The following is a 27,633-nucleotide window of genomic DNA, read 5'->3' as shown; positions in this document are numbered from 1 at the left end:
TGGTTTCTTGTTCTTGTGGACTGTTTTCATGGATTTTGACTTTTGCCTGGCATTGTACTTCTCTTTGGATATCCCTAAATAAAAGCTGCAATTGGATCTTACCTTCAAGTCTCAGAGCACCGTGACAAAAACCTTGATCATTTTTAGATCCAGCAGCAGGGGAATCCGGCCATCTGCGAGTACCTGGGAAGGTCAGACCTGTCCTCGAGATCTGACCACCTTTCGTCAGAGAGGTATGGAGGTGCGGGGTTTCACGCAGACATTTTGGTTAAGGGCGGAGAGATTTAATCATCCTGATGCGGTCCTCAAAGACATCTTCAATCATTGTTTGGATGACCCTCTGCAGCAGTGGGTAAGTACTTTACATTTTTGGAATTTTTCCAATTACCTGTACCTCCGCAAGAATGGGAGGGTTCGGATACCTCCAGCACCTCCAGATACCTCCGTGAGTTTGCTCCAGAGCCCGCTCCAGCCTATAAGTCCACTCTAGAGTCCACTCTAACCAAATCTGCTTCTGTCCAAGACTCTACTTCAGAGCCCACTTTAGCCAATGAGCCCGCTCCAGCCCGGGAATCCGCTCCAGAGCCTGCTCCAGCCCATCGGTCCACTCCAGAGCCCTCTCAAGCCTATGAGTCCACTCCAGAACCCTCAGTCGAAATGGCTGCCATGCCTAATATAATATAATATAATATAATATAATATAATATAATATAATATAATATAATATAATATAATATAATATAATATATACAGTGCCCTCCACAATTATTGGCACCCTTAGTAAATATGAGCAAAGGTGGATGTGAAAATAAATCTGCTTTGTTTATCCTTTTGATCTTTTATTCAAAAAAATCACAAAATTCTAACCTTTCATTGAAGGAAAACAGTTGAAAGTGGGGGGAAACTCACTTTATGAAATAAATGATTTTCTCCAATACATGTTGGCCACAATTATTGGCACCCCTAGAAATTCTTATGAGTAAAATATCTCTGAAGTTTATTCCCATTCATATTTACATTTTTTTTTAGCACACCAGGGTGACTAGGAGCATGAAATTGTCCAGCCATGACTTCCTGTTCCACAGGAATATAAACATGAGGAAACACAAAGGCCAAATTCCCGTAATCATTCATCACAATTAGTAAAACCAAAGAATATAGTTCTGATGTGCAGCAAAAGATTGTTGAGCTTCACAAAATAGAAAGTGGTTGTAAGAAAATCCCTAAAACTTTGAAAATCCCTATTTCCACTATCAGGGCAATAATTAAGAAGTTCCAATTAACTAAAGATGTTACAAATCTGCCTGGAAGAGGACGTGTGTCTAAATCGTCCTAATGTGAAGTGAGGAGGAACGTTTGAGTGGACAAAGACTCTCCAAGGATCACAGCTGGAGAATTACAGAGATTAGTTGAGTCTTGAGTCTCAGAAAGCCTAAAAAGAATTATCAAACAGCAACTACATCCCCACAAGATGTTTGGGAGGGTTTCAAGAAAAATCCTCTGCTCTCATCCAGAAACAATCTCCAGCATATTCAGTTGTCAGACAAGACTGGAACTTCAAACTGGACCAGCTTCTGTGGTCAGATGAAACTAAAAAAAGAGCTTTTTGGCAGCAAACCCACCAGATGGGTTTGGTGCACACATGGATAAAAAGTACCCCATGTCCACGGTTAAATATACTGCTGGATCTTTAATGTTGTGTGCCTATTTTTCTGCTGGAGGTCCTGGACATCTTGTTCAGATGGTATCATGGATTCTATCAAATACCAACAGATAAAAAATCAAAACCTGACTGCTTCTGCTAGAAATCCAATAATGGGCTGTGGTTGGATCTTCCATCAGGACAATGATCCAAAACAAACATCAAATCCAACACAAAAATGTGTCACTGAGCACAAAATGAAGCTTCTGCCATGGCCATCTCAGTCCTCTGACCTGAACCCTAAAGGAAATGAGTGGAGTGAACTGAAGAGAAGAAGCACCAGCATGGAGCTGGAATTTGAAGGATCTTGAGAGTTTCTGCATGAAGAAATGGTCTCTTATCTCTTGTCAGGTGTTCTCCAAACTCATCAGGCATTATAGGTGAAAACTCAGAGCTGTTATCTGGGCAAAAGGAGGTTGCAAAAAGTTTTGAATAAAAGGGTGCCAATAATTGTGGCCAACGTGTTCTGGAGAAAAACATTTATTTCATAATGTAAGTTTCCCCCACTTTCAATTATTTTCCTTAAATGAAAGGTTATAATTTTGTGAATTTTTTGAATGAAAGATCAAAAGGATAAACAATGCAGATTTATTTTCACAGCTACTTTTGCTCATAATTACTAAGGGTTCCAATAATCGTGGAGGGCACTGTATACACACACACACACACACACACACACACACACACATACACACACACACACACATATATATATATATATATATATATATGTATATAATATAGTATTTTGTGTCATACAAGAGGTGGAATTCTTATACTGTATAAAATGTCCTCAAAAAGTTCCTGCATGTCACTCTAAATGTGTATCTAGCCAATTTGGCCATGAGCAAATGTTCAAATCTTCTACTTTCAAAGCTATATGCGGTAAATGCTCCCTCACCGGTTCTGCGCTGCTTGACAAAACTGCATCTGAATAATATGAATGGCCAGGCAATTTACTGTAATGATTGCTTGTTGCATTTTCCCCTTCTGCCTCCATATACACAATTTGTGAGTCTAACACCACGTGACACAGCGTGGAGCACCGACTTACCTTCATCCTCCTCTGTCTGAGAAGCTTTTGACACAGAATACCAGGCCTTCCTCCCTCTTCTATTCACCATCTTGCTGTAAGCTTTTAGCTCATATAATAACTTTGCTGCCTGGATATTATCAGGCTCCAACAATCAAGTTTAGTGGAGTTAAAATTGGTTATTGAATGGCAAGGCTCAATTTGGACTGGATGGTAGCATATGTTGTTGCATGGCACCAAGGAAATAATCTGCTGTCTGTGCAACTTTCTTGTTGCCTTTATAGAGGAGCCATTGTGGTAGTCTGTATGTCTGCATTTTTGTAGAATAGTGCCTGTGTGTTTAGGCGCTTCTTGTGTATTATAAGACAGGTATTAATAACACATCATTAATAGCAATTTCATGAGGAATAAAGGCTTCAATTCAATTTAATTCAATTTATTGTCATTGAGCCAAAGTCCGAAGACAAAGCCAATGAAATACAGTTAATATCCAACAAGGATGCAGAATAAAATAGCAATTGTTCCATGTAGTGCAAACAAATAAAAAAAATAAAAAAAAAAAATAAAAAAAATACAGTTAGATGAATGCACTATATAACTGTTATATGAACACTGGAAGGTGTTCAACTGATGCTAAAAGCAGAAAGTAAGTGTTACTAAAATACAATGTGAAATAGTAATAGTACCATGTAGTAGAAAAAAAAAATGTGGAAAGAATTTAATTATATCTCATGTTTAACCAATATAAGAGCCAGCGTCAAATCCCTGATGCACTGGCTGAGATGATGTTCTCGGCGGGTACACAAGCACTGAACGGCTACTGACGGCCTGGAGCTCACATCTCATCTAAAATAAAACGTCTAAACAAATTGTAAAATAAGCGCTATAATTAAATATGAGTCACATATTTCAGATCTAAATAACTATATTCTCGCCTAAAAAACTCATGAAATAGTGAACCAAAGCTGTACAATTTAAAAAATACAAATAAAATAGAATACAGTAAAATACAATAATAGCAAAAATAAATAAATAAATAAATAAATATCAGATTAGATTATATGTGATTATACTTTCAGTCATTATAAAGATATTTTTGGTTTCTATTTCAGTGGGCTGCCCACTGTGAATCTCATTGTATATATTGTGATTATGTCGTGTAGCACAGCAGTTACACGTGTAGTATGTGTAGACGACAAATTGCTTGACGCTGAAAATATTAAAAACCACAGAGGTACTGTTTATAAAAGCTGTCCGTGTTTGTGTTTGCATTGTAAATATAATTAAAAATCCAATTATTTGCTTGTAATTGCAACCTTTTTATACTTTATGTAATGTGCAACAAGCTTTATAGGGAAGGAGATTGCATGAGATTGCAGTATGTGAAATATGAGACACTGCTTGTGCTTTAATTATGTTTGAATATAATGTCTGGCAATAGATGCAAGTCTCCAAGTCTTTATTTTTGAGACCAGTCAAGGCCAAATGCATTCTAATTGTTGTGTTGAACCACCTGTGTTTTTGTCTGTATGTATGACTCACTGTCAATCTAAAGTAGTCATTCATTGTTGAATCCGATGGAGATATAAGCAAAAAAATTTTTTTTTCTTTGATCCAGACTTTAAAATTCCATTCTGTAACATTTCCTCTGAGTCCTTGAATGGAAAGCACATGGGGTGTGATTAAAATCTCAAAGTGGTGTTTATTTAGACTTCAAAAAGAGCAGAATAATGCATTGTTGTACATCGCATTAGCGTTGATACTTTCTGTTCTGGAGCTGTAGTTTAGCTTCGCCGCTATATAGACTAAAAGTCAGATTCTATGCTGCAGCCTAATCCCATGTCATTATCTTGTTCAAATAAGACGTCAGCGTGCTGCATCAGGAGTCGGAATCAGACCGGGTGCGTGTTTGACATGTCTTTCCTGTCCTATCGCTGCTTCTCAGGCAGCTGAAGGGAAGGGAGCGCATGAGTACGACTGGCTGCGGCATTTAAATGTGCCATGCTGATTATCTTGCCACTGTGTTTACGTATTCATTTATGTAAACATTATGCTAATGTGTTTTTCGGCTTGTCGCTTGTGTCCAATCGTGCCCTTCAAGTTTGACGTGAGGTGACTGATGCAGCCTTGATGTGAAGTTGCAGCTTCTGTCGTTCGGGCTTCTGAGAGCAGTCAAGTGCACTAGATATTTGTCATTGGCTCAAAAGAGTTGCCGGGGTTTGAAAAGTCTCGCCCGTGCTCTCGGGAGTGGCCTTTCAAGAAAATGCATCCTAACTGACCCTTTTGTGTGCGCTACATTTGCTTTTACACACTAAAGAGTGTCCAAGAAATCATAGTCTCTAAGAGGTCTTTGAAGGCTGACTAAAGCCACGATCAGATCAGAGGAGGCTGATAAAAGTCTGACGCCACCTTCATAACTTAGGGCCCACAAAACATGAATGCCCAAAAATGAAGGTCTCTTTTGCCATACAGCTTTTCATAGTTAGTTGTCAAGTTCCAAAAAGAGCAACAAAAACAATGTATATTCTAGTTCTAGTTCTGTAATTAGTTACTCACCCTCATGTCATTTAGAGACTTTCGTTTAGACTTTCGTCCAAATTTTCTGAAGAGACTCCATTGCTTTTTGTGATGAACAGATTTAATTTAGGCTTTTATTCACATTAACATTGATCAGCGAACATAAACACAAGCTCAACTGAACCTGCTTCATGTGTGAGAACAAACCTCTTGCTTAAGCTCAAATGTGCTGCGTTTCAAATAAGAATGAACCTCATAGGTTCTTGCGGAAGCTCAAATGTGCTGCGTAACATAAGAATGAACCTCATTGGTTCTTGCGGAAGCTCAAATGTGCTGCGTAACATGAGAATGAACCTCATAGGTTCTGGCTGAAGTTCAAATGTGCTGTGTAACATAAGAATGAACCTCACAGGTTCTGGCTGAAGTTCAAATGTGCTGTGTAACATAAGAATGAACCTCATAGGTTCTTGCGGAAGCTCAAATGTGCTGTGTAACATAAGAATGAACCTCATTGGTTCTTGCGGAAGTTCAAATGTGCTGTGTAACATAAGAATGAACCTCATTGGTTCTTGTGGAAGCTCAAATGTGCTGCGTAACACAAGAATGAAACTCATTGGTTCTTGTGGAAGCTCAAATGTGCTGTGTAACATAAGAATGAACCTCATTGGTTCTTGTGGAAGCTCAAATGTGCTGCGTAACATAAGAATGAACCTCATTGGTTCTGGCTTAAGTTCAAATGTGCTGTGTAACATAAGAATGAACCTCATTGGTTCTTGTGCAAGTTCAAATGTGCTGTGTAACATAAGAATGAACCTCATTGGTTCTTGTGGAAGCTCAAATATGCTGCGTAACATGAGAATGAACCTCATAGGTTCTGGCTGAAGTTCAAATGTGCTGCGTAACACAAGAATGAACCTCATTGGTTCTTGCGGAAGTTCAAATGTGCTGCGAAACACATGAATGAAACTCATTGGTTCTTGCGGAAGTTCAAATGTGCTGTGTAACATAAGAATGAACCTCATTGGTTCTTGTGGAAGTTCAAATGTGCTGCGTAACATGAGAATGAACCTCATTGGTTCTTGCGGAAGTTCAAATGTGCTGCGTAACATAAGAATGAACCTCATTGGTTCTTGCGGAAGTTCAAATGTGCTGCGTAACATGAGAATGAACCTCATAGGTTCTGGCTGAAGTTCAAATGTGCTGTGTAACATAAGAATGAACCTCATTGGTTCTTGTGGAAGTTCAAATGTGCTGTGTAACATAAGAATGAACCTCATTGGTTCTTGTGGAAGCTCAAATATGCTGCGTAACATGAGAATGAACCTCATAGGTTCTGGCTGAAGTTCAAATGTGCTGCGTAACACAAGAATGAACCTCATTGGTTCTTGCGGAAGTTCAAATGTGCTGCGTAACATAAGAATGAACCTCATAGGTTCTGGCTGAAGTTCAAATGTGCTGCGTAACATGAGAATGAACCTCATTGGTTCTTGCGGAAGTTCAAATGTGCTGCGTAACATGAGAATGAACCTCATTGGTTCTTGCGGAAGTTCAAATGTGCTGCGTAACATGAGAATGAACCTCATTGGTTCTTGCGGAAGTTCAAATGTGCTGCGTAACATGAGAATGAACCTCATTGGTCCTTGCGGAAGTTCAAATGTGCTGCGTAACACGAGAATGAACCTTATTGGTTTTTGCGGAAGTTCAAATGTGCTGCGTAACATGAGAATGAACCTCATTGGTTCTTGCGGAAGTTCAAATGTGCTGCGTAACACAAGAATGAACCTCATTGGTTCTTGCGGAAGTTCAAATGTACTGCGTAACACAAGAATGAACCTCATTGGTTCTTGCGGAAGTTCAAATGTGCTGTGTAACATAAGAATGAACCTCATTGGTTCTTGCGGAAGTTCATATGTGCTGTGTAACATAAGAATGAACCTCATTGGTTCTTGCGGAAGTTCATATGTGCTGCATTACATAAGAATGAACCTCATTGGTTCTTGCGGAAGTTCAAATGTACTGCATTACATAAGAATGAACCTCATTGGTTCTTGTGCAAGTTCAAATGTGCTGTGTAACATAAGAATGATACTCATTGGTTCTTGTGGAAGCTCAAATATGCTGCGTAACATGAGAATGAACCTCATAGGTTCTGGCTGAAGTTCAAATGTGCTGCGTAACACAAGAATGAACCTCATTGGTTCTTGCGGAAGTTCAAATGTGCTGCGTAACATAAGAATGAACCTCATAGGTTCTGGCTGAAGTTCAAATGTGCTGCGTAACATGAGAATGAACCTCATTGGTTCTTGCGGAAGTTCAAATGTGCTGCGTAACATGAGAATGAACCTCATTGGTTCTTGCGGAAGTTCAAATGTGCTGCGTAACATGAGAATGAACCTCATTGGTTCTTGCGGAAGTTCAAATGTGCTGCGTAACACAAGAATGAACCTCATTGGTTCTTGCGGAAGTTCAAATGTGCTGCGTAACATGAGAATGAACCTCATTGGTTCTTGCGGAAGCTCAAATGTGCTGCGTAACATAAGAATGAACCTCATTGGTTCTTGCGGAAGCTCAAATGTGCTGCGTAACATGAGAATGAACCTCATAGGTTCTGGCTGAAGTTCAAATGTGCTGTGTAACACAAGAATGAACCTCATTGGTTCTTGTGGAAGCTCAAATGTGCTGCGTAACATAAGAATGAACCTCATTGGTTCTTGCGGAAGTTCAAATGTGCTGTGTAACATAAGAATGAACCTCATTGGTTCTTGTGGAAGCTCAAATGTGCTGCGTAACATAAGAATGAACCTCATTGGTTCTTGCGGAAGTTCAAATGTGCTGTGTAACATAAGAATGAACCTCATTGGTTCTTGCGGAAGTTCAAATGTGATGTGTAACATAAGAATGAACCTCATAGGTTCTGGCTGAAGTTCAAATGTGCTGTGTAACATAAGAATGAACCTCATTGGTTCTTGTGGAAGCTCAAATGTGCTGCGTAACATAAGAATGAACCTCATTGGTTCTTGCGGAAGTTCAAATGTGCTGTGTAACATAAGAATGAACCTCATTGGTTCTTGCGGAAGTTCAAATGTGATGTGTAACATAAGAATGAACCTCATTGGTTCTTGTGGAAGCTCAAATGTGCTGCGTAACACAAGAATGAAACTCATTGGTTCTTGTGGAAGCTCAAATATGCTGCGTAACATGAGAATGAACCTCATAGGTTCTGGCTGAAGTTCAAATGTGCTGCGTAACACAAGAATGAACCTCATTGGTTCTTGCGGAAGTTCAAATGTGCTGCGTAACACATGAATGAAACTCATTGGTTCTTGCGGAAGTTCAAATGTGCTGTGTAACATAAGAATGAACCTCATTGGTTCTTGTGGAAGTTCAAATGTGCTGCGTAACATGAGAATGAACCTCATTGGTTCTTGCGGAAGTTCAAATGTGCTGCGTAACATAAGAATGAACCTCATTGGTTCTTGCGGAAGTTCAAATGTGCTGCGTAACATGAGAATGAACCTCATAGGTTCTGGCTGAAGTTCAAATGTGCTGTGTAACATAAGAATGAACCTCATTGGTTCTTGTGGAAGTTCAAATGTGCTGTGTAACATAAGAATGAACCTCATTGGTTCTTGTGGAAGCTCAAATATGCTGCGTAACATGAGAATGAACCTCATAGGTTCTGGCTGAAGTTCAAATGTGCTGCGTAACACAAGAATGAACCTCATTGGTTCTTGCGGAAGTTCAAATGTGCTGCGTAACATAAGAATGAACCTCATAGGTTCTGGCTGAAGTTCAAATGTGCTGCGTAACATGAGAATGAACCTCATTGGTTCTTGCGGAAGTTCAAATGTGCTGCGTAACATGAGAATGAACCTCATTGGTTCTTGCGGAAGTTCAAATGTGCTGCGTAACATGAGAATGAACCTCATTGGTTCTTGCGGAAGTTCAAATGTGCTGCGTAACATGAGAATGAACCTCATTGGTTCTTGCGGAAGTTCAAATGTGCTGCGTAACACAAGAATGAACCTCATTGGTTCTTGCGGAAGTTCAAATGTACTGCGTAACACAAGAATGAACCTCATTGGTTCTTGCGGAAGTTCATATGTGCTGCATTACATAAGAATGAACCTCATTGGTTCTTGCGGAAGTTCAAATGTACTGCATTACATAAGAATGAACCTCATTGGTTCTTGTGCAAGTTCAAATGTGCTGTGTAACATAAGAATGAACCTCATTGGTTCTTGTGGAAGCTCAAATATGCTGCGTAACATGAGAATGAACCTCATAGGTTCTGGCTGAAGTTCAAATGTGCTGCGTAACACAAGAATGAACCTCATTGGTTCTTGCGGAAGTTCAAATGTGCTGCGTAACACATGAATGAAACTCATTGGTTCTTGCGGAAGTTCAAATGTGCTGTGTAACATAAGAATGAACCTCATTGGTTCTTGTGGAAGCTCAAATATGCTGCGTAACATGAGAATGAACCTCATAGGTTCTGGCTAAAGTTCAAATGTGCTGCGTAACACAAGAATGAACCTCATTGGTTCTTGCGGAAGTTCAAATGTGCTGCGTAACATAAGAATGAACCTCATAGGTTCTGGCTGAAGTTCAAATGTGCTGCGTAACATGAGAATGAACCTCATTGGTTCTTGCGGAAGTTCAAATGTGCTGCGTAACATGAGAATGAACCTCATTGGTTCTTGCGGAAGTTCAAATGTGCTGCGTAACATGAGAATGAACCTCATTGGTTCTTGCGGAAGTTCAAATGTGCTGCGTAACACAAGAATGAACCTCATTGGTTCTTGCGGAAGTTCAAATGTACTGCGTAACATGAGAATGAACCTCATAGGTTCTTGCGGAAGTTCAAATGTGCTGCGTAACATGAGAATGAACCTCATTGGTTCTTGCGGAAGTTCAAATATGCTGCGTAACATGAGAATGAACCTCATTGGTTCTTGCGGAAGTTCAAATGTGCTGCGTAACATGAGAATGAACCTCATTGGTTCTTGCGGAAGTTCAAATGTGCTGCGTAACACAAGAATGAACCTCATTGGTTCTTGCGGAAGTTCAAATGTGCTGCGTAACACAAGAATGAACCTCATTGGTTCTTGCGGAAGTTCAAATGTACTGCGTAACACAAGAATGAACCTCATTGGTTCTTGCGGAAGTTCAAATGTGCTGTGTAACATAAGAATGATTCTCATTGGTTCTTGCGGAAGTTCATATGTGCTGTGTAACATAAGAATGAACCTCATTGGTTCTTGCGGAAGTTCATATGTGCTGCATTACATAAGAATGAACCTCATTGGTTCTTGCGGAAGTTCAAATGTGCTGCATTACATAAGAATGAACCTCATTGGTTCTTGTGCAAGTTCAAATGTGCTGTGTAACATAAGAATGAACCTCATTGGTTCTTGTGGAAGCTCAAATATGCTGCGTAACATGAGAATGAACCTCATTGGTTCTTGCGGAAGTTCAAATGTGCTGCGTAACACATGAATGAAACTCATTGGTTCTTGCGGAAGTTCAAATGTGCTGTGTAACATAAGAATGAACCTCATTGGTTCTTGTGGAAGTTCAAATGTGCTGCGTAACATGAGAATGAACCTCACTGATTCTTGCGGAAGTTCAAATGTGCTGCGTAACATAAGAATGAACCTCATTGGTTCTTGCGGAAGTTCAAATGTGCTGCGTAACATGAGAATGAACCTCATAGGTTCTGGCTGAAGTTCAAATGTGCTGTGTAACATAAGAATGAACCTCATTGGTTCTTGTGGAAGTTCAAATGTGCTGTGTAACATGAGAATGAACCTCATTGGTTCTTGCGGAAGTTCAAATGTGCTGCGTAAAATGAGAATGAACCTCATTGGTTCTTGCGGAAGTTCAAATGTGCTGCGTAACACAAGAATGAACCTCATTGGTTCTTGCGGAAGTTCAAATGTACTGCGTAACACAAGAATGAACCTCATTGGTTCTTGCGGAAGTTCAAATGTGCTGTGTAACATAAGAATGAACCTCATAGGTTCTGGCTGAAGTTCAAATGTGCTGTGTAACATAAGAATGAACCTCATTGGTTCTTGTGGAAGTTCAAATGTGCTGTGTAACATGAGAATGAACCTCATTGGTTCTTGCGGAAGTTCAAATGTGCTGCGTAACACAAGAATGAACCTCATTGGTTCTTGCGGAAGTTCAAATGTGCTGCGTAACACAAGAATGAACCTCATTGGTTCTTGCGGAAGTTCAAATGTACTGCGTAACAAAAGAATGAACCTCATTGGTTCTTGCGGAAGTTCAAATGTGCTGTGTAACATAAGAATGAACCTCATTGGTTCTTGCGGAAGTTCATATGTGCTGTGTAACATAAGAATGAACCTCATTGGTTCTTGCGGAAGTTCATATGTGCTGCATTACATAAGAATGAACCTCATTGGTTCTTGCGGAAGTTCAAATGTGCTGCATTACATAAGAATGAACCTCATTGGTTCTTGTGCAAGTTCAAATGTGCTGTGTAACATAAGAATGAACCTCATTGGTTCTTGTGGAAGCTCAAATATGCTGCGTAACATGAGAATGAACCTCATAGGTTCTGGCTGAAGTTCAAATGTGCTGCGTAACACAAGAATGAACCTCATTGGTTCTTGCGGAAGTTCAAATGTGCTGCGTAACACATGAATGAAACTCATTGGTTCTTGCGGAAGTTCAAATGTGCTGTGTAACATAAGAATGAACCTCATTGGTTCTTGTGGAAGTTCAAATGTGCTGCGTAACATGAGAATGAACCTCATTGGTTCTTGCGGAAGTTCAAATGTGCTGCGTAACATAAGAATGAACCTCATTGGTTCTTGCGGAAGTTCAAATGTGCTGCGTAACATGAGAATGAACCTCATAGGTTCTGGCTGAAGTTCAAATGTGCTGTGTAACATAAGAATGAACCTCATTGGTTCTTGTGGAAGCTCAAATATGCTGCGTAACATGAGAATGAACCTCATTGGTTCTTGTGGAAGTTCAAATGTGCTGTGTAACATAAGAATGAACCTCATTGGTTCTTGTGGAAGCTCAAATATGCTGCGTAACATGAGAATGAACCTCATAGGTTCTGGCTGAAGTTCAAATGTGCTGCGTAACACAAGAATGAACCTCATTGGTTCTTGTGGAAGCTCAAATATGCTGCGTAACATGAGAATGAACCTCATAGGTTCTGGCTGAAGTTCAAATGTGCTGCGTAACATGAGAATGAACCTCATAGGTTCTGGCTGAAGTTCAAATGTGCTGCGTAACATGAGAATGAACCTCATTGGTTCTTGCGGAAGTTCAAATGTGCTGCGTAACATGAGAATGAACCTCATTGGTTCTTGCGGAAGTTCAAATGTGCTGCGTAACACAAGAATGAACCTCATTGGTTCTTGCGGAAGTTCAAATGTGCTGCGTAACATAAGAATGAACCTCATTGGTTCTTGTGGAAGTTCAAATGTGCTGCGTAACACAAGAATGAACCTCATTGGTTCTTGCGGAAGTTCAAATGTACTGCGTAACACAAGAATGAACCTCATTGGTTCTTGCGGAAGTTCAAATGTGCTGTGTAACATAAGAATGAACCTCATTGGTTCTTGCGGAAGTTCAAATGTGCTGCATTACATAAGAATGAACCTCATTGGTTCTTGCGGAAGTTCAAATGTACTGCGTAACACAAGAATGAACCTCATTGGTTCTTGCGGAAGTTCAAATGTGCTGCATAACATAAGAATGAACCTCATTGGTTCTTGCAGAAGTTCATATGTGCTGTGTAACATAAGAATGAACCTCATTGGTTCTTGCGGAAGTTCAAATGTACTGCGTAACACAAGAATGAACCTCATTGGTTCTTGCGGAAGTTCAAATGTGCTGTGTAACATAAGAATGAACCTCATTGGTTCTTGCGGAAGTTCATATGTGCTGCATTACATAAGAATGAACCTCATTGGTTCTTGCGGAAGTTCAAATGTGCTGCATTACATAAGAATGAACCTCATTGGTTCTTGCGGAAGTTCAAATGTACTGCGTAACACAAGAATGAACCTCATTGGTTCTTGCGGAAGTTCAAATGTGCTGCATAACATAAGAATGAACCTCATTGGTTCTTGCAGAAGTTCATATGTGCTGTGTAACATAAGAATGAACCTCATTGGTTCTTGCGGAAGTTCAAATGTGCTGCATAATATGAGAATGAACCTCATTGGACCAAACGAACCGAGCAAACCGAACCTTCAGTTTGCTGGGTTTGTTTGGTCTAAAAAAAATAAAAAAAACATTCAGTCCTGGTATGCTTGGTGTTTGCATTGGCATTTTTAACATTGAACCTAAAGATACCAAACTAAAGGCATAGGGATAGATTCACAACCTGATTTTTGAGACGGAACTTCTCGAACATCCAAAACATTGATGTGTGACAGGCTAAATGCGCTCGTTGTATGTAGCCTACATATGATGGTATTTTGATCAGCTGAGAACTCGTGAGGAGCTTATAAAATGTGTAAAGGAGTCAAAACAGTGACAGGAGTCCCTCCGTCACACACACAAACAAAGACTGCTGCGAAGACATGTGGTTCTGATGCCTATTCAGAACTGTAATGGGCAACATCGCAACTATGACGAGAAAAAAACAAGTATGCTTGAGCATTCTGTCCTTTTTAGGGTCGCATCTTGTGACAATATGCTGTGTTTTTGGTTTGTTTACATGTCTTTGGTCCGTGTTGCAAGTTAATTTGGACTGAGACCCATCTTTTCAGAACCAAACATGCCATTCAGAACCATTTTGGGTTCCCAAAGAACCTTTCGGTAAAAAGTTCTTAAAATATCCTCTCTTTTTTTTTAGTTTGATGAACATTTAACAAAAAAAGAAAGGTTCTTAATTGGCATTGATTGTTCCATGAAGAAACTTTACCATCCATAGAAACTTTCCATTGGACAAAAGGTTCTTTATAGTGAAAAAAAAAAAAAAAAAAAAAAAAAATCTTTATATTATTAAAATGTTCTTTACACTACTTTTTTTTTTTTTTTTTCCTCCATATATTAAAAGTCAAGAGGGTCCAATGTAGTTTGGACTCCATTTACTTTCAAAAGATATTATTTTGTGGAAAAAAGTAAAGGTTTTGTGAGTAAATGATGACAGAATTTTCTTTAAGTTAACTTTGAGTTGTTTAAAAAAAAAAAAAAAAAAACTTTTGGAAAAAAAAAAAAAAATAAACAGAATTTTTATTTTTAGGTGCACTGTTCCTTTAAATCTCAAACCACTATTGAATATCACATTCTTTTAATTAGGTATGATCTCCCACACTGAGTTTCCACAATTCCATTCCTGATGTTACACAACGGGGTCGTCGGAGAGTCATCGTCAGTGTTATGTCCCGTTAAATCATGTTTATGACAGGTACAAGCCGACTCCATTCGAAAGAATGATCAGCAGATGGGTGTCACACAAATCATAATGCCACAGCCCAAGTGGTGAGGAAATAGGCGTCTTTTTGTAGCCCAGCCATTATTCTTCTGGGTGGATATTAGCCGTAGGTGTATTGACAGCTGAGAAAACAGCAAGGGGATTTGAGATCTCTTCATACCTTCATTTTCCCTGCTCTCCTTCTCACTGAGGAGAGATTTAATTCTCTGTAATTACTTTATTGACTCATTTGCAGAGCTGAATTGGCTCCAATCTGTCGTCAATAAAACATACACAGAGATGAGGAACAGCACAGCAATGCTTAAGTACAACATCATAGTGGGAGGCAGATTTTCCTTCTATGGTGAGAGTGTCATGGCAGCCCTTCCAGATGTGACAGTCTTACACAAAGCATAACATAATTTATGTTACTCAGAAGTCAGAATTATGCTGAGATTACTGCATAATTGTATGCAGAACTATTGAGAAAATTCAGTAAACATTTGCAAACCATGCTGCCTGCATACCATGGGCTAAAGTTATTTTTTATTCACATTGTTATTTACATTGTTTTCTAGATGAGGAGTAATGAGAACTAATATGCCTAATTTTATTTCAGGGTTTAGTTATCAACTGGAATTCAACAAAAACTTCTACAGCCATAGAAATATGTTTTTAATATTTTAATATTTACATGAATGATGTACATCTCAAATAAAAATATGAAAATAATTTACTAAAGCATTTTATAGTAGCATTCTGAAGCGCACATTATTAACATTTCCATAAAACAGTCAGTGAATATTCAGTGATATGGTAAATCAATAGTAGGATGAACCATTTTGGGTTCCCCAAAGAACCTTTCAGTGAACAGTTCTTAAAAGAAGTATTCTTTTCATAGAGTGAAATATATTTTAATATTCTAAAGAAACTTTGGTCACACTTTGTATTAGGTGTCCTCATGTACTATGTACTTATTGTGTTCATATTGTATTTCAAGACACTTTAGCTCCTTGTTAGTATAGTGGACAGTATCTCTGCCTCTCACACAGAAGACCGGGGTTCGATTCCCCAATTGGAGAGATCCCTGTCCTTGGGGCAGTTGTGACCTAATGGTTAGAGAATCAGACTGGTAACCTGAAGGCTGCATGTTTGATTCAGGAGACTCAATACCGGCAGGAAATGACTGAGATGCCCTTGAGCAAGGCACCTAACCCCCAATCATTCCTTGGGCGCCACAGCAAATATATATATGTACAATGTAAAAACATGGATGTACACAATAAGTGCATTGTATCAAATGATTAATTTAAATGTTAGTACATAGTAGTTAAGGACACAAGTGAGACCGAAACTTTTTCCACGATAAAGAACCTTGTGTACAATGAAAAGCTTCTTTGGATGTTAAAGGTTCCTCATGGAACCATCAATGCCAATAAAGATCCTTTATTTTTAACAGTGTATTTGTAATAGCAATGGTATTTGTGCATTTGGAGGCAAAGCTCACTATCACTGTTAATTAAGCCAGTTAGGAACCATTTTTGTGTCAGATTGTGTGAACTATCATGGCCTACATGAGCACCACTGCTCAAAAGTTTTTAAGAGATGGAAGCTTGAAGGGCATTCAATTATCTTCGTCATTCAAAAGAAATCTTTCACTTCAGTTGTTGAAATTTGATACAATGACAGAGACTAATTAAAGAAGAGAAATGACTGGTTTCTATTTGGATCCCATTTTTATAGTGGGAGCTTTTAACTGAAATGTGTGAGATCAAACAGGTACATTTACTGAAAAATCGATTCACTGAAATGAATCGGTACTTTCAGTGCTACATATGGGATTGAACTAATTCACTAACATGAATCAGACTTTCCAGTGTAGATTTGAGAGAAAGGACCAATTCATTAAAATGGCATTGTCCAACGAACCCCTGAACTAATGTCTGTCTAATGAATAAAGAAATGTCCATTTAGTAGTACCACTACTTTTAATTAGTTAGTCCCTGCAAATATGTTTTTAGCCTTCAACAATAGAAGCTTGAGTCGGAAATGAAAGATTTCTCTATCCTAACCTTGACTCGCATCAACCCTCCCATTTTCTTCTGTTGACTTTTCCTTTTTTTTTTCTTTTTTTTTTGTAGGTGTATGTGGGCAGCAGGCATTTAAGACAGAGCCACGTAATGTGACGGTCAAGGCGGGGGCCACAACTCTGCTGAAGTGTGAAGTGCTGAGGGCCTCAGGGGCCGTGCAGTGGGTTAAAGATGGGCTGCTCCTGGGACCTCAGAGATCGCTGCCTGGCTACCCACGCTACAGCATGACAGGAGACCAGCAGAAAGGTGAGAACTCTGAGGGATGGAAAGAATGACATGCAGTGATTAAAAACAAACGTCTACGAGTTGCTGAGATGTTTGCTGACATGTTGTTAGATGTGCATGAGCGAGCAACTGTCCCCAAAGAGTACAAGAATGTGAAACTGTTCTCAAAACAGCTCGAGTAGAAAATGTTACAATACAATTTATAAACTTGAAAGTATTTATTTACTTACTTGCTTGCTTACTTAGTGGATCTCACAAAATCTGCCCAAGTCACATTTCAACATAAAACACACACACACATATATATATAATACAACAGTTCGTTCTGGTTCTTAAATGTGATTGGCTGAGAGGTCTTTCCATCCATGTGATATTCTACCAGTATCACCACGGAAACCATTTCACCATTTGAATCACTCCGCTGTCAGCATTCTCATAGCGAGTGTACAAATATGTAATTTGTATGGATATGCAATTTATATGTAAACATATTTGAAAATTTGTTTAGACACTTTCGGAGATGTGAGCTCCAGTTCTGTTCAGTGCTCATGTACCCACAGAGAAAAGCTTCATTTCGGCCAGTCCTTTGGGAATTTGCTGCTGGCTTTTGTAGGTAGTGCTTAAACATATGGTATAATTCGTTTTGGGTATATCAAACGGGCCATATTTGGTCTTATTAATCTATTACTTGTTCCAGAGATAATAGATTTGGTTTAATGGCTATATTAATTTTCATAACTTTATTTACATTGAAATGAATCCTGCACTACTGCTTTTGTACATTTGACTGAACTGTTTGCTTGTTTATTTCCTGTTTTACTTTTTATACAGTTATAATGGCTTTTGTTGTTAATTTAAATATTATTGTTCAATAAATACTATTTTATATAAATAACATGCCACATTTTTTGGTATTGTGAGAGTCTGTTAGTGATTTCAACTTCAGTGGAAGTTACATTAATACTCCATTAGATGGCGGCAAAGACTCTATGAGTGAGTGAGTCAAGTCGCAAAGACTTTTATATTGAAATGGACTGAAACAAAGAAACAATTTTTACTTTAAACAACATCGTATGAGACGCAACTGACAAATGCATTGACTAGCACTGTCATTGGAATGTCTTAAATGTTAAAAGGACAAAGATATTGCTTTCCTCAGTGGACATTCAAACTAATTTTGTGATTATGATTGACCTGAAGAATATCAGCTAGATGCAGGTAATGCACTCGCTTAAACCGATCTTTCTCATAACACTCGACATATTACAATGAGTTTAAATGAAGCGACTCAACGTTCCTTCATTACTAGTTCTAAAGTGACATTTTAGAATTGGGCTCAACTATTAAATTGTCAACTTGAGAATTAAATCCAAGGCGGAAGGAAGTAGTTCCTCACAAAAGAGTGTTTTTAAAGACAATCCGTTGTTGTTTCTTATTTATTTACAGACTCGTGCCGTTGAACTGTTGTATAAACGCAATATCACACTCGTAGCCGTGCAATATAGCTGTATATCAGCACGCTGTGATTGCATTATATAAAATTAGTATTTCTTTTATTATTGCAATAATTACAATGACATTTGGAGTGAAATATGACCCATAATGCTCTTGACAGATTACCTTTAATATATTGTTGTCTTGGGTAAATGCACTAGTGTTTGGGAAATGATAAATCAAGGGGAAAAAATAGCTTTTTTATTTTAACGTGAAAGATTAATAGCGTGAATCATTAGAAAATGTTTTGCTCATAATCTGCAGATGGCTATAGATGCCTCAGTATCAATTTCTAGTTTAGATGCAGCCTTCCTCATCAAAATGCGCTCAGCACTCTTAAAAACAGCTTAGCGAGATGCTATCAAAGGGGTTCTAATTTAAGCACCGGAGACAGATTTAAGAAATTAGCTTTTTTTTTTCTTTTTTCAAGTGAGAGAGGACTGCAATACACCCCCAATTCCCTTCCAAATAAATAAATATATAAATAAAGATAAAATCAGTCCTGAATTACTCCTATTTGTACTGTACATTGAGAGTAAATTGAGATTATTGTGCAGTGGGCTGAGGCACTGAATAACCTATGGTGCTTGGCCAGTGTGCATTGTGTATATAAAAAAAAAGCCAATTAAAAGACAAAATGAAACAAGTCCCGAGCATCTGCTCCTCTTTATGGAGGACAAAAGCTGCTCTCCGGCATAGCAATAGAGAGGCAGTTTGTGCCAAATGCAAGTGCAAATGCTTAAAAAATGCTTACGCTCTTCAATGCTACCGCTTGTGCCGCTGGGCATTGATAGCATGACGGATAAAGAGTGCCATGTAAGGGACAAATGATATCATAAAAAGACACGCTGAAAGCATCTTTAATGTTAACCCTGCCAACCTTAATCTACTGTTACGCAGCCACGTATCCACATGAGTTCTCGCAAATGGCATGACAAACTGTAGGTGCGCACACACCCTCGGATACATTGCAAAAGGAAATGAGTGAGAGAACGGGCCAGAGTCCCTGTTGGTGTTTCATATTGGTTGTCAGAGGCATAATTATTGGACTTCTTCAAACACACGCTCACAAACACCCTGAACTGGTACATCGTGGCAGCGTGTACCGAGTGCAATTTCAAGAGAGTGGAAAATCATTAATGATTTGAAAGTGGTTTCCTTTCCTTCTATGATCACATAGATCTGAAAATTGCTGCTGGTTGGTGTTAATTATCCTGCCATCCTGGCTGACACCTCCTTTTTTTCAGCCATGGAAGTTGTCATATCAGGATACTATTTTCTGCATGTTAGTTTGCTTCGGAGGGGAGGAGAAAGGGAAAAAAGAGCTAAAGAAAAATGTTCAAAGCTCGAACAGCTTGCATAAACTTTGCCGGAGCAGCCATTAATCCTGGCAGAATGGTAGTTGAACAAACAACCCCTTGGTGGCACAATATTCTGCTAGTAAATAACAAGCATCTTGCACACAAAGGAATGATGTTGAAGGGCTGCATCAAATAGAATGAATCACGTTCTTCTCTCCACAGTGTTCATAGCTAATTGGGGCCGTTAATTTGAGATTGCTTACAAATTTAGCACTGCCATTTGACAATTGTAATTTCTTTACTCTGATTTGTTTCTAGCTAATTAAAAGTGTATTTCAAGAAGCATTTGAACATGCCAATGCAGATCTCTTGTTAATTGTGGGAACTCTTGAAATACATTTTTAAAAACCCAAGACATCAATCACCGCGTATGTTTGAGTAATATTTAGAGTTAAATAAAACTGTCAGTTTGTAAAAACAAGCAAAATTGCATATTGACGTTTTTTTTTTTTTTTGAAAGAAATGAATACTTTTATTTAGCAATAAGTCATTTAACTGATCAAAAGTGACAGTCAATACTTTTTTTTTTCAATTACATTGTTTCTAAGATTTTTAATGTTTTTATAAGAAGTTTCTTCAGCTCACTAAGGCTACATTTATTTAATTAAAAATACAGTAAAAACAGTAATATTGTGAAATATTATTACAATTTAAAATAACTGTTTTCTATTTGAATATATTTCACAAAGTAATTTATTCCTGTGATGCAAAGCTGAATTTTCAGCATCATTACTCCAGTCTTCAGTGTCACATGATCCTTCAGAAATCATTCTAATATGCTGATCTGCTGCTCAAAAAACATTTAATGTGTACAATTGTACAAAATATTTGTGTACAATATTTTTTTTTTTCAGGATTATTAGATGAATAGAAAGTTCAAAAGAACAGTGTTTATCTGAAATCTAATCTTTTGTAACATTATAAATGTCTTTACTGCCACTTTTGATCAATTTAATGCATAAATAAAAGTTTTAATTTCTTTAATTTCTTTTCAAAAAAATAAAAATAAAAATTCTTACTGACCCCAAACTTTTGAACGGTAGTGTATAATGCTACAGAAGCTTTGTGTTTCAGATAAATGCTGTTCTTTTGAACTTTCTATTCATCGAGGAATCCTGAAAAAAAAGTACACAACTGTTCTCAACATTGAAAATAATCATAAATGTTTATTGAGCAGCAAATCAGCATATTAGAATGATTTCTGAAGGATCATGTGACACTGAAGACTGGAGTAATGATGCTGAAAATTCAGCTTTGCATCACAGGAATAAATTACTTTGTGAAATATATTCAAATAGAAAACAGTTATTTTAAATTGTAATAATATTTCACAATATTACTGTTTTTTTACTGTATTTTTAATTAAATAAATGTAGCCTTGGTGAGCAGACCAAACTTCTTTTAAAAACATTAAAAATCTTAGTGGTTCCAAACTTTTGGACTGTACTGTATATGCTATATGCTAGGAATTTGGAAATAAGAATAAACTAAACTTGGTTAAGGTATTAAAATGACAAAATTATTTGGCAAGAAAGGAAAACTCCAGCATATAATTAAAATGGGTTTTATTGTATTATGCAAAAAATGCATAGAAAAGCAGGAAGTAAAGCATATTTTGTTTCTTCTCCCTTGTTTTTGATTACAGAAGCCATTCTCCCGGGCATTGACTAACTAAACTTCGCGCATATGTCATGCACTTCTTTCCAACTCTCCCTAAGTTCTTCCCAAAATGAGCTTCATTGGAAGACCTGCATGACTTAACACATATTTGATCTCCAAACAGATCCTCATTGCTTGGCTACATTGTGTTCAGCAGGATCCCGAATATTGGTGTATTTTCAAAGTGCCATCAACTTTATAGATCCTTCCAAAACCTGCTGCAGGCAAGCGTCCCCAATACCATTATGTTTCCCCTGCCGTGCTTAATAGTGCCACACATGCATGATGGGATCTTCACTAATCCTAAGAGTATTTAATGGTTCTTTCCAAATTTTATTAAATATCATGAGCTTGGCCATGAGGTAGATGGGGTCAATTTTAATTTAAAGTTGACTTCCAAGTATTATGTCTGTGCTTTTGAAATCAGTGATGTACGTTCAGCCTATTCGTCAAGCTGAATGACAGGTTGAAATGATTTTCTATAGTACTTAACAACATTACAAATGATATCAGTAGAACTTAATTCGTTGTAACTCTGAATATTCATTCTATACTGTCAAGTCTCTATTCCAATCCATTGTCTGTGAGAACAATAAGTCATTGGAACATCACTTTTATCTCATATTCCTTTCTTTCTGCCTCATGCTTTGTCTACTTTCTCTTACAGGCCAGTACCATCTTCAGATTCTCAACATTAGTTTGGAAGACGACGGCCCCTACGAGTGCCAAGTGGGCCAGTCCGTGAGCAGCCGTGCCATTGTGTCCCGTACAGCCTGGCTCAATGTGCAGAGTAAGCAAACCCATCTTTTACCACCGCGCAAGGAAGGGGTGCAAATGGGGAAAAGAAGCACGCGGGACAACTTTAGCCATGACAGATCGCTCAACCAGGGCCGCTAATGGCTGCGCACGCACTGAAAAGGTGACATGCAGTGGCAAACCTAAGCCTGTCACCATAGCCACATTCAGGGTACTAATGAGCCATGGAGTTTCTCTGCAGTGTGGTGGAGAATCCCTTGTGCTGCACTTCAGATAAAGTCCCATTGGTCACAGGTGTATGACAGCGGTGATAGCACGCATTAGTGATGTGGCCAATTAGTTAGCGCGCTTGGCCACAGTGGATAGGGCACTTATATCAGGAAACATCTGAGACTTACCTGCGCGAACAACTTGAGCGGAAGAGAGGTTCTCCTGCTCGTAGGTGATAACTTTTTTCTTTTAATTTAGTTTCTTTTTTAAACTCCACAGTGAAATATAACATGTCCAGATGGGTTTCGCTTTGTCCTTTGCTGTAGACACTTTTGTGAAAGTAGTCAAGTTAAGAGTGGCCAAGGTTTTAGAGAGAGAAATGAAGATTTGGGAAAAAAAGTACCACTTTTTTTTTTTTTTTTACTTTTTTTTTTTTTTTAACTTTGGAAAGTACCACTTTTTGACAAAGTCAAATAATAAGAATAAATAATTATTCATTATTTAGTGTTGTCTATCACTTAAACAGCAAATTCATCACATGTTTTTCTGTAATTAATCGCTATTAATTGCAATTAAAAACAATGGAGTTTTTAATATTTTTATATTGTCATAATTTCACAGTTACTCTTCAAATTAATGTAGAAACATATATTTTAAATATTTGTTTAATGGCATCTTTTTTATAAATGAAGATCAGTATCATACTAATACTGGTACTGATGTCTCTAATATTCTATAAAATTGATTTTTATTTAAGTTCAACATCTATTAGGCTTTAAAAAATATCAACTCTTCACATAAACTCATTATAATAAATGTCATATTTACATATTTAAGTAGGAAAAATACAATAATTGAATAAAGTTATCATACACTTTACTATCTTCACTGCATAAAATCTAAATTAAATATAGATTAATCCTTATTAAAGCTACAGTTTACCTTTGTTCTTTGATTAACATTAATGACAGACATCACAGCATCTGGTTTATTAAGCTGCTGTGACTTTAAGACCTGCCGCTGCCAAACATGATGCAAATTTTCTCGCTAAGGGAACTCTTTAAGTTCATTTGAGATGTCATTTAACTTAACACTGCTCTTATGAGCATATTCGACAAAACAGGCAGTTTGGCATAATTCTGTGTTATTGTTTGTTCAAGTGCGAATGAGTACTCGTAACTAGCTTGCGTCCTTCTGTGCACATGAGTCATGTGTGTCACACAACATTCACAGTCAGCTCATTCTCTTTTGTCTTGTGGCGCTTAAATGGTTTAACCCTCTGGGGTCTGAGGGTATTTTGTGGCCTTGGAGAAGTTTTGACATGTCCTGACATTTGTGCTTTTCTCAGTTTTCGTCTTAAACATATTAATGGCTAAAGTCTCATTACACTGTATTCAGCTCAAACTTAATATCTGAGTAACATGTATGTATATGTTTGTATTTTTGAAATAATAACATTTACATGTGGTTATTAAAAAAAAAGAAAAAAAAAGGACAGAACTTACCATTCGGTAACATACCACCTCGGTTTCATCCTCAGAATGAAACTGAAACCAGTCACACTCGTCGGTCGTGTAACGATTCACAATTCAGTTTTCAGACCATACATATTTGAATAAATGAAATCTAACCGATTTTCTATTTTTCCATTTTTTTGTCTTGTAATTTGTGCCGTGGGCTGTACCATTAGCACGGGGGTGTGGCCGTGGACTATTATCATCTCATTGATGTAACTGTTTTATTTACACTATATGCATGTGGAGGAGTAGTTTAAAAGACTGAACACAGAGGATGACCTTTTTCACCCAAAGTGCTATCATTTTTATTGTTAATATAATAACTGTGCTAAAAAATAAGGCAGTCTCAGACTGGCCATCGCGGGCAGCTGGGAAAAGTGAAATCCCGGTGGCTTGACTGATTTGGCACATTGTCCAGCTTGTTTGTATTTACCTACTTATTAGTTATTATTTTATTTTATTAATATACATTATACCCTTGGTCAGGGGGGGTGCGTTTTACTTGGTAGGCTACAGTACAACCACAAGATCCCAGTTAATTTTCAGTGGGACAGGCAGCAGATGGAGGGCATCTTGTGAAGCGTTACACAGACCCTCGTCCTCTGAGGTAAATTTTTCAAGCATTATTCCTCACTGCATCTCAAAATGATTAATTGTACATGAATCTGACCAAGCATTAGCGGATAATGAGGTGACTCGCAGAGGACTGACATCTCTCTATTTTCAAACTTTGATTACATAAACAAAGACTATGTGTTTTCGATTTGACTTTTTTAAATCCTGACATTTCAACGTTTCTTTGGACATATTTCTCATGTTTGTGTGATAAGTATTCTCTAAGTTACGGTTCATTTTCTGAGTGACAGAATGGACTTCATTCAGAGAGAGATAGCAGATTGTGAATCATGTTAGTTTTCTTTTTTTTAACAATTTTTAGTTTTTACTGTGAGTGTAGACAAATAAAAAAAGACATTTCACAGTTTTGAATGATGTATAACTCTTATCTGTATGTCTAAAATCGAAGGAGCATTTTGAGTTTCTTTCACACTGGTAAGAAAAAAACAGTGGTGGTATCGCCGGCGCAACCACCGACCCCAGGGAGATAAACGCATTTGCGTGAATAAGAGAATGATCATGTGACCCTGGACCACAAAACCAGTCATAAGTTGCACGGGTATATTTGTAGCAATAGCCAACAATACATTGCATGGGTCAAAATTATCGATTTTTCTTTTATGCCAAAAATCATTAGGATATTAAGTAAAGATCATGTTCCATGAAGATATTTTTTAAATGTCTTAGCATAAATATATATAAAAAAATGTGTTTTTGTTAGTAGATATGCATTGATAAGGACTTTATTTTGACAACTTTAAAGGCAATTTTCTCATTATTTTGATTTTTTGCACCCTCAGATTACAGATTTTCAAATAGTTGTATCTCAGCCAAATATTGTCCTATCCTAACAAACCATACATCAATGTAAAGCTTATTTATTTACTTTGTGCTTATGTGCTAATTTTCACAGTAGCTACTAATAATTTTATTTATATAATTATAATATATTATAAAATTCAATTCTAATTATTATAAAAAATAAATGAAAATTAATTTGTAATTTGTTATTGCATTTTTTAAAATCCATGTACTTATAGAACTTGTCCAGACCGGTTTCACTTTGTCCTTTGCTGTACAAAACTTTTAAGAAGGTATGAAGTTAAGAGCTGCAATGGTGACACGTGGCGAATCAAAGAATTTGAAAACTTTTTGACCAAGTGAGTATTTCTTACCATAGTTTTGAGTTTTGGAGTCAGTGCAATATATATCGGTGTGTGACTTGGCTGTGATTCTCTTTGTATTGTGTGAACCTTTGAGGCCGTATCACCCTTGAGAATACCTGAAGAAAAATTCATAGACACCACAGGGAAGGAGTTTGACTTTGTGTCAAATTGATTTCGGTGAAAGATGCTGGTAGTTATTGGTTCAATTCTGTGCAGGTGTTCTTTCCAATCTAAGTTCAATTTGAGGATCTTTCAACATGTCAATTCCTTAAGCACTCAAGCTCTGAAGATGTTATTACTCAACCGTTCTTGACTCGTTTTGATTCGGACATGACCGGAAGACAGATTCAGTGAGGTGCTAGCTTGAGAAAAGCTCTCATTGGATCACTGATAGAGCGAGTTGTTGAATCTATTACTTTGACCCAACAGACCGATTCACAAATGAATTGTTCAATCTGATATGTGTTCAACAGTTTGATTCATTCATGAATTCTCTCCCCCTCTCTCTCTACATATACTAATCTATAGTTATTTCTTGTGAGAAACAAACTTTTCTTATGACACAATCTTTAATGGCATTTTGGAATCTAACACTGATAAACTATCTCCGGTTATGACTGTAACCCTGGATTGATGCAGTGTTGAAGTTCCACTTTGAAAAGAAAATGAGATTCCAAAGCTTTGGCAAAATCAAGATTATTAAAGTGATTAACAACCAAAATTTCCATCTCTTTCTCACACAAAGCTAGTCTACTGCTTCGAAAGTGTTAAAATATAATGCAAGTTATGTTGTACTGCTTTTATGATGGTGTTTAGTTGTTATGAACTGTTTCTGTATGGAAAAAATAAAGCTGCATTAAGGCTTTTCAGGGAAAAAAAAAGAAAATATATATATATATATATATATATAATATATAATATTACTTAGAAAAACAAAAATACAGTAATGACAAATACCTTCAAGGTTTGCTATTCAATCATTTTTCTTTTTTAAGCATATATTTATACATTTGTTTGTAGTTTATTGCTTGTGTAACGTACCTTTCAAGATGAATCTTTGGCGTCGTGTGGCAGATGAATGTTACTGAGCATGCTCACTGGTCCACGTCACATCACTGTATCCTTCCTTCACTTTCTAGGTTTCTCTCACAGTCACACTCTCTAATGCATACGTAATCTTCCCTGTTTCAGACTTTCTCTCTTTTTCTTTCTGATCTATCTATCCATCTATCACTCAATCCTTTTCAGAGTCTATGTCTTTTGCTTTCCTTCCATCTCTTCTGCCTCCTGTGGTGGGAGCCGGCCCATATGTCTAAGGCAGGGGGTCTTGAAAGCCCCTTTTCTTCACCAGTCATCAAGCATTCACAACCTCTTCTGTCCCAGAGATGTGTGTGTGTGCACGTGTGTGTTTGTAATGGAGGGCGGTTGCTGTGGTGACTGCTTTTCTTTTGCCTGGGAAGGCAGCAGGTTTTATTGACAGCAATGAAAAAGAGAAAGGACAAGACAGTGGAGATAGTTATGGCTGTAACAGAATCTGTTTCACACACTTACAAAAACACACACAAACACACACACTGTTGCATCAACAGCAGTAGGCCTGAGTCACTCATTTGTCACAATCAACAGATTGTGTTTACCCTTTTAATAGGACTGTAAATTTCATATATTCATTTAGTGCATTTTAATAATTACAAAAATAACAATAATAAATAATCAAAATAGATTTTATATAATTGTATTATTATAATACTTTTAAAATTATAAAATAAAAAGAAATTATATTTATTTAAAAAATAATTGAAAATTAAAATGAAATAATTAGTATTTGTATTGCATTTTTTAAAATAATTGTATGTATAAATGTATAACATTAGAT

The 27,633-nt window shown here is 37.4% G+C and overlaps 1 protein-coding gene across 4 annotated transcripts in view; it reads left to right on the top strand.

Moving 5' to 3' along the window:
* Positions 1 to 27,633, top strand: part of nphs1 (NPHS1 adhesion molecule, nephrin) — a 119,153-nt gene that overhangs the window by 13,677 nt on the left and 77,843 nt on the right. For all 4 annotated transcript variants that reach the window (XM_067365601.1, XM_067365600.1, XM_067365598.1 and 1 more), the window contains 2 exons: positions 16,806 to 17,000; positions 22,161 to 22,283. In XM_067365601.1, coding sequence (XP_067221702.1) covers positions 16,979 to 17,000; positions 22,161 to 22,283 — 145 coding nt within the window. In that variant the 5' untranslated portion in view covers positions 16,806 to 16,978. The remainder of the gene's footprint in view (positions 1 to 16,805; positions 17,001 to 22,160; positions 22,284 to 27,633) is intronic.

The sequence above is a fragment of the Chanodichthys erythropterus genome, chromosome 17 (genome assembly GCF_024489055.1).
Source record: "Chanodichthys erythropterus isolate Z2021 chromosome 17, ASM2448905v1, whole genome shotgun sequence".
Lineage (NCBI taxonomy): Eukaryota > Metazoa > Chordata > Actinopteri > Cypriniformes > Xenocyprididae > Chanodichthys > Chanodichthys erythropterus.
Note: the sequence above shows the minus strand (reverse complement) of the source record. Positions and strands in the feature narration are given on the sequence as shown.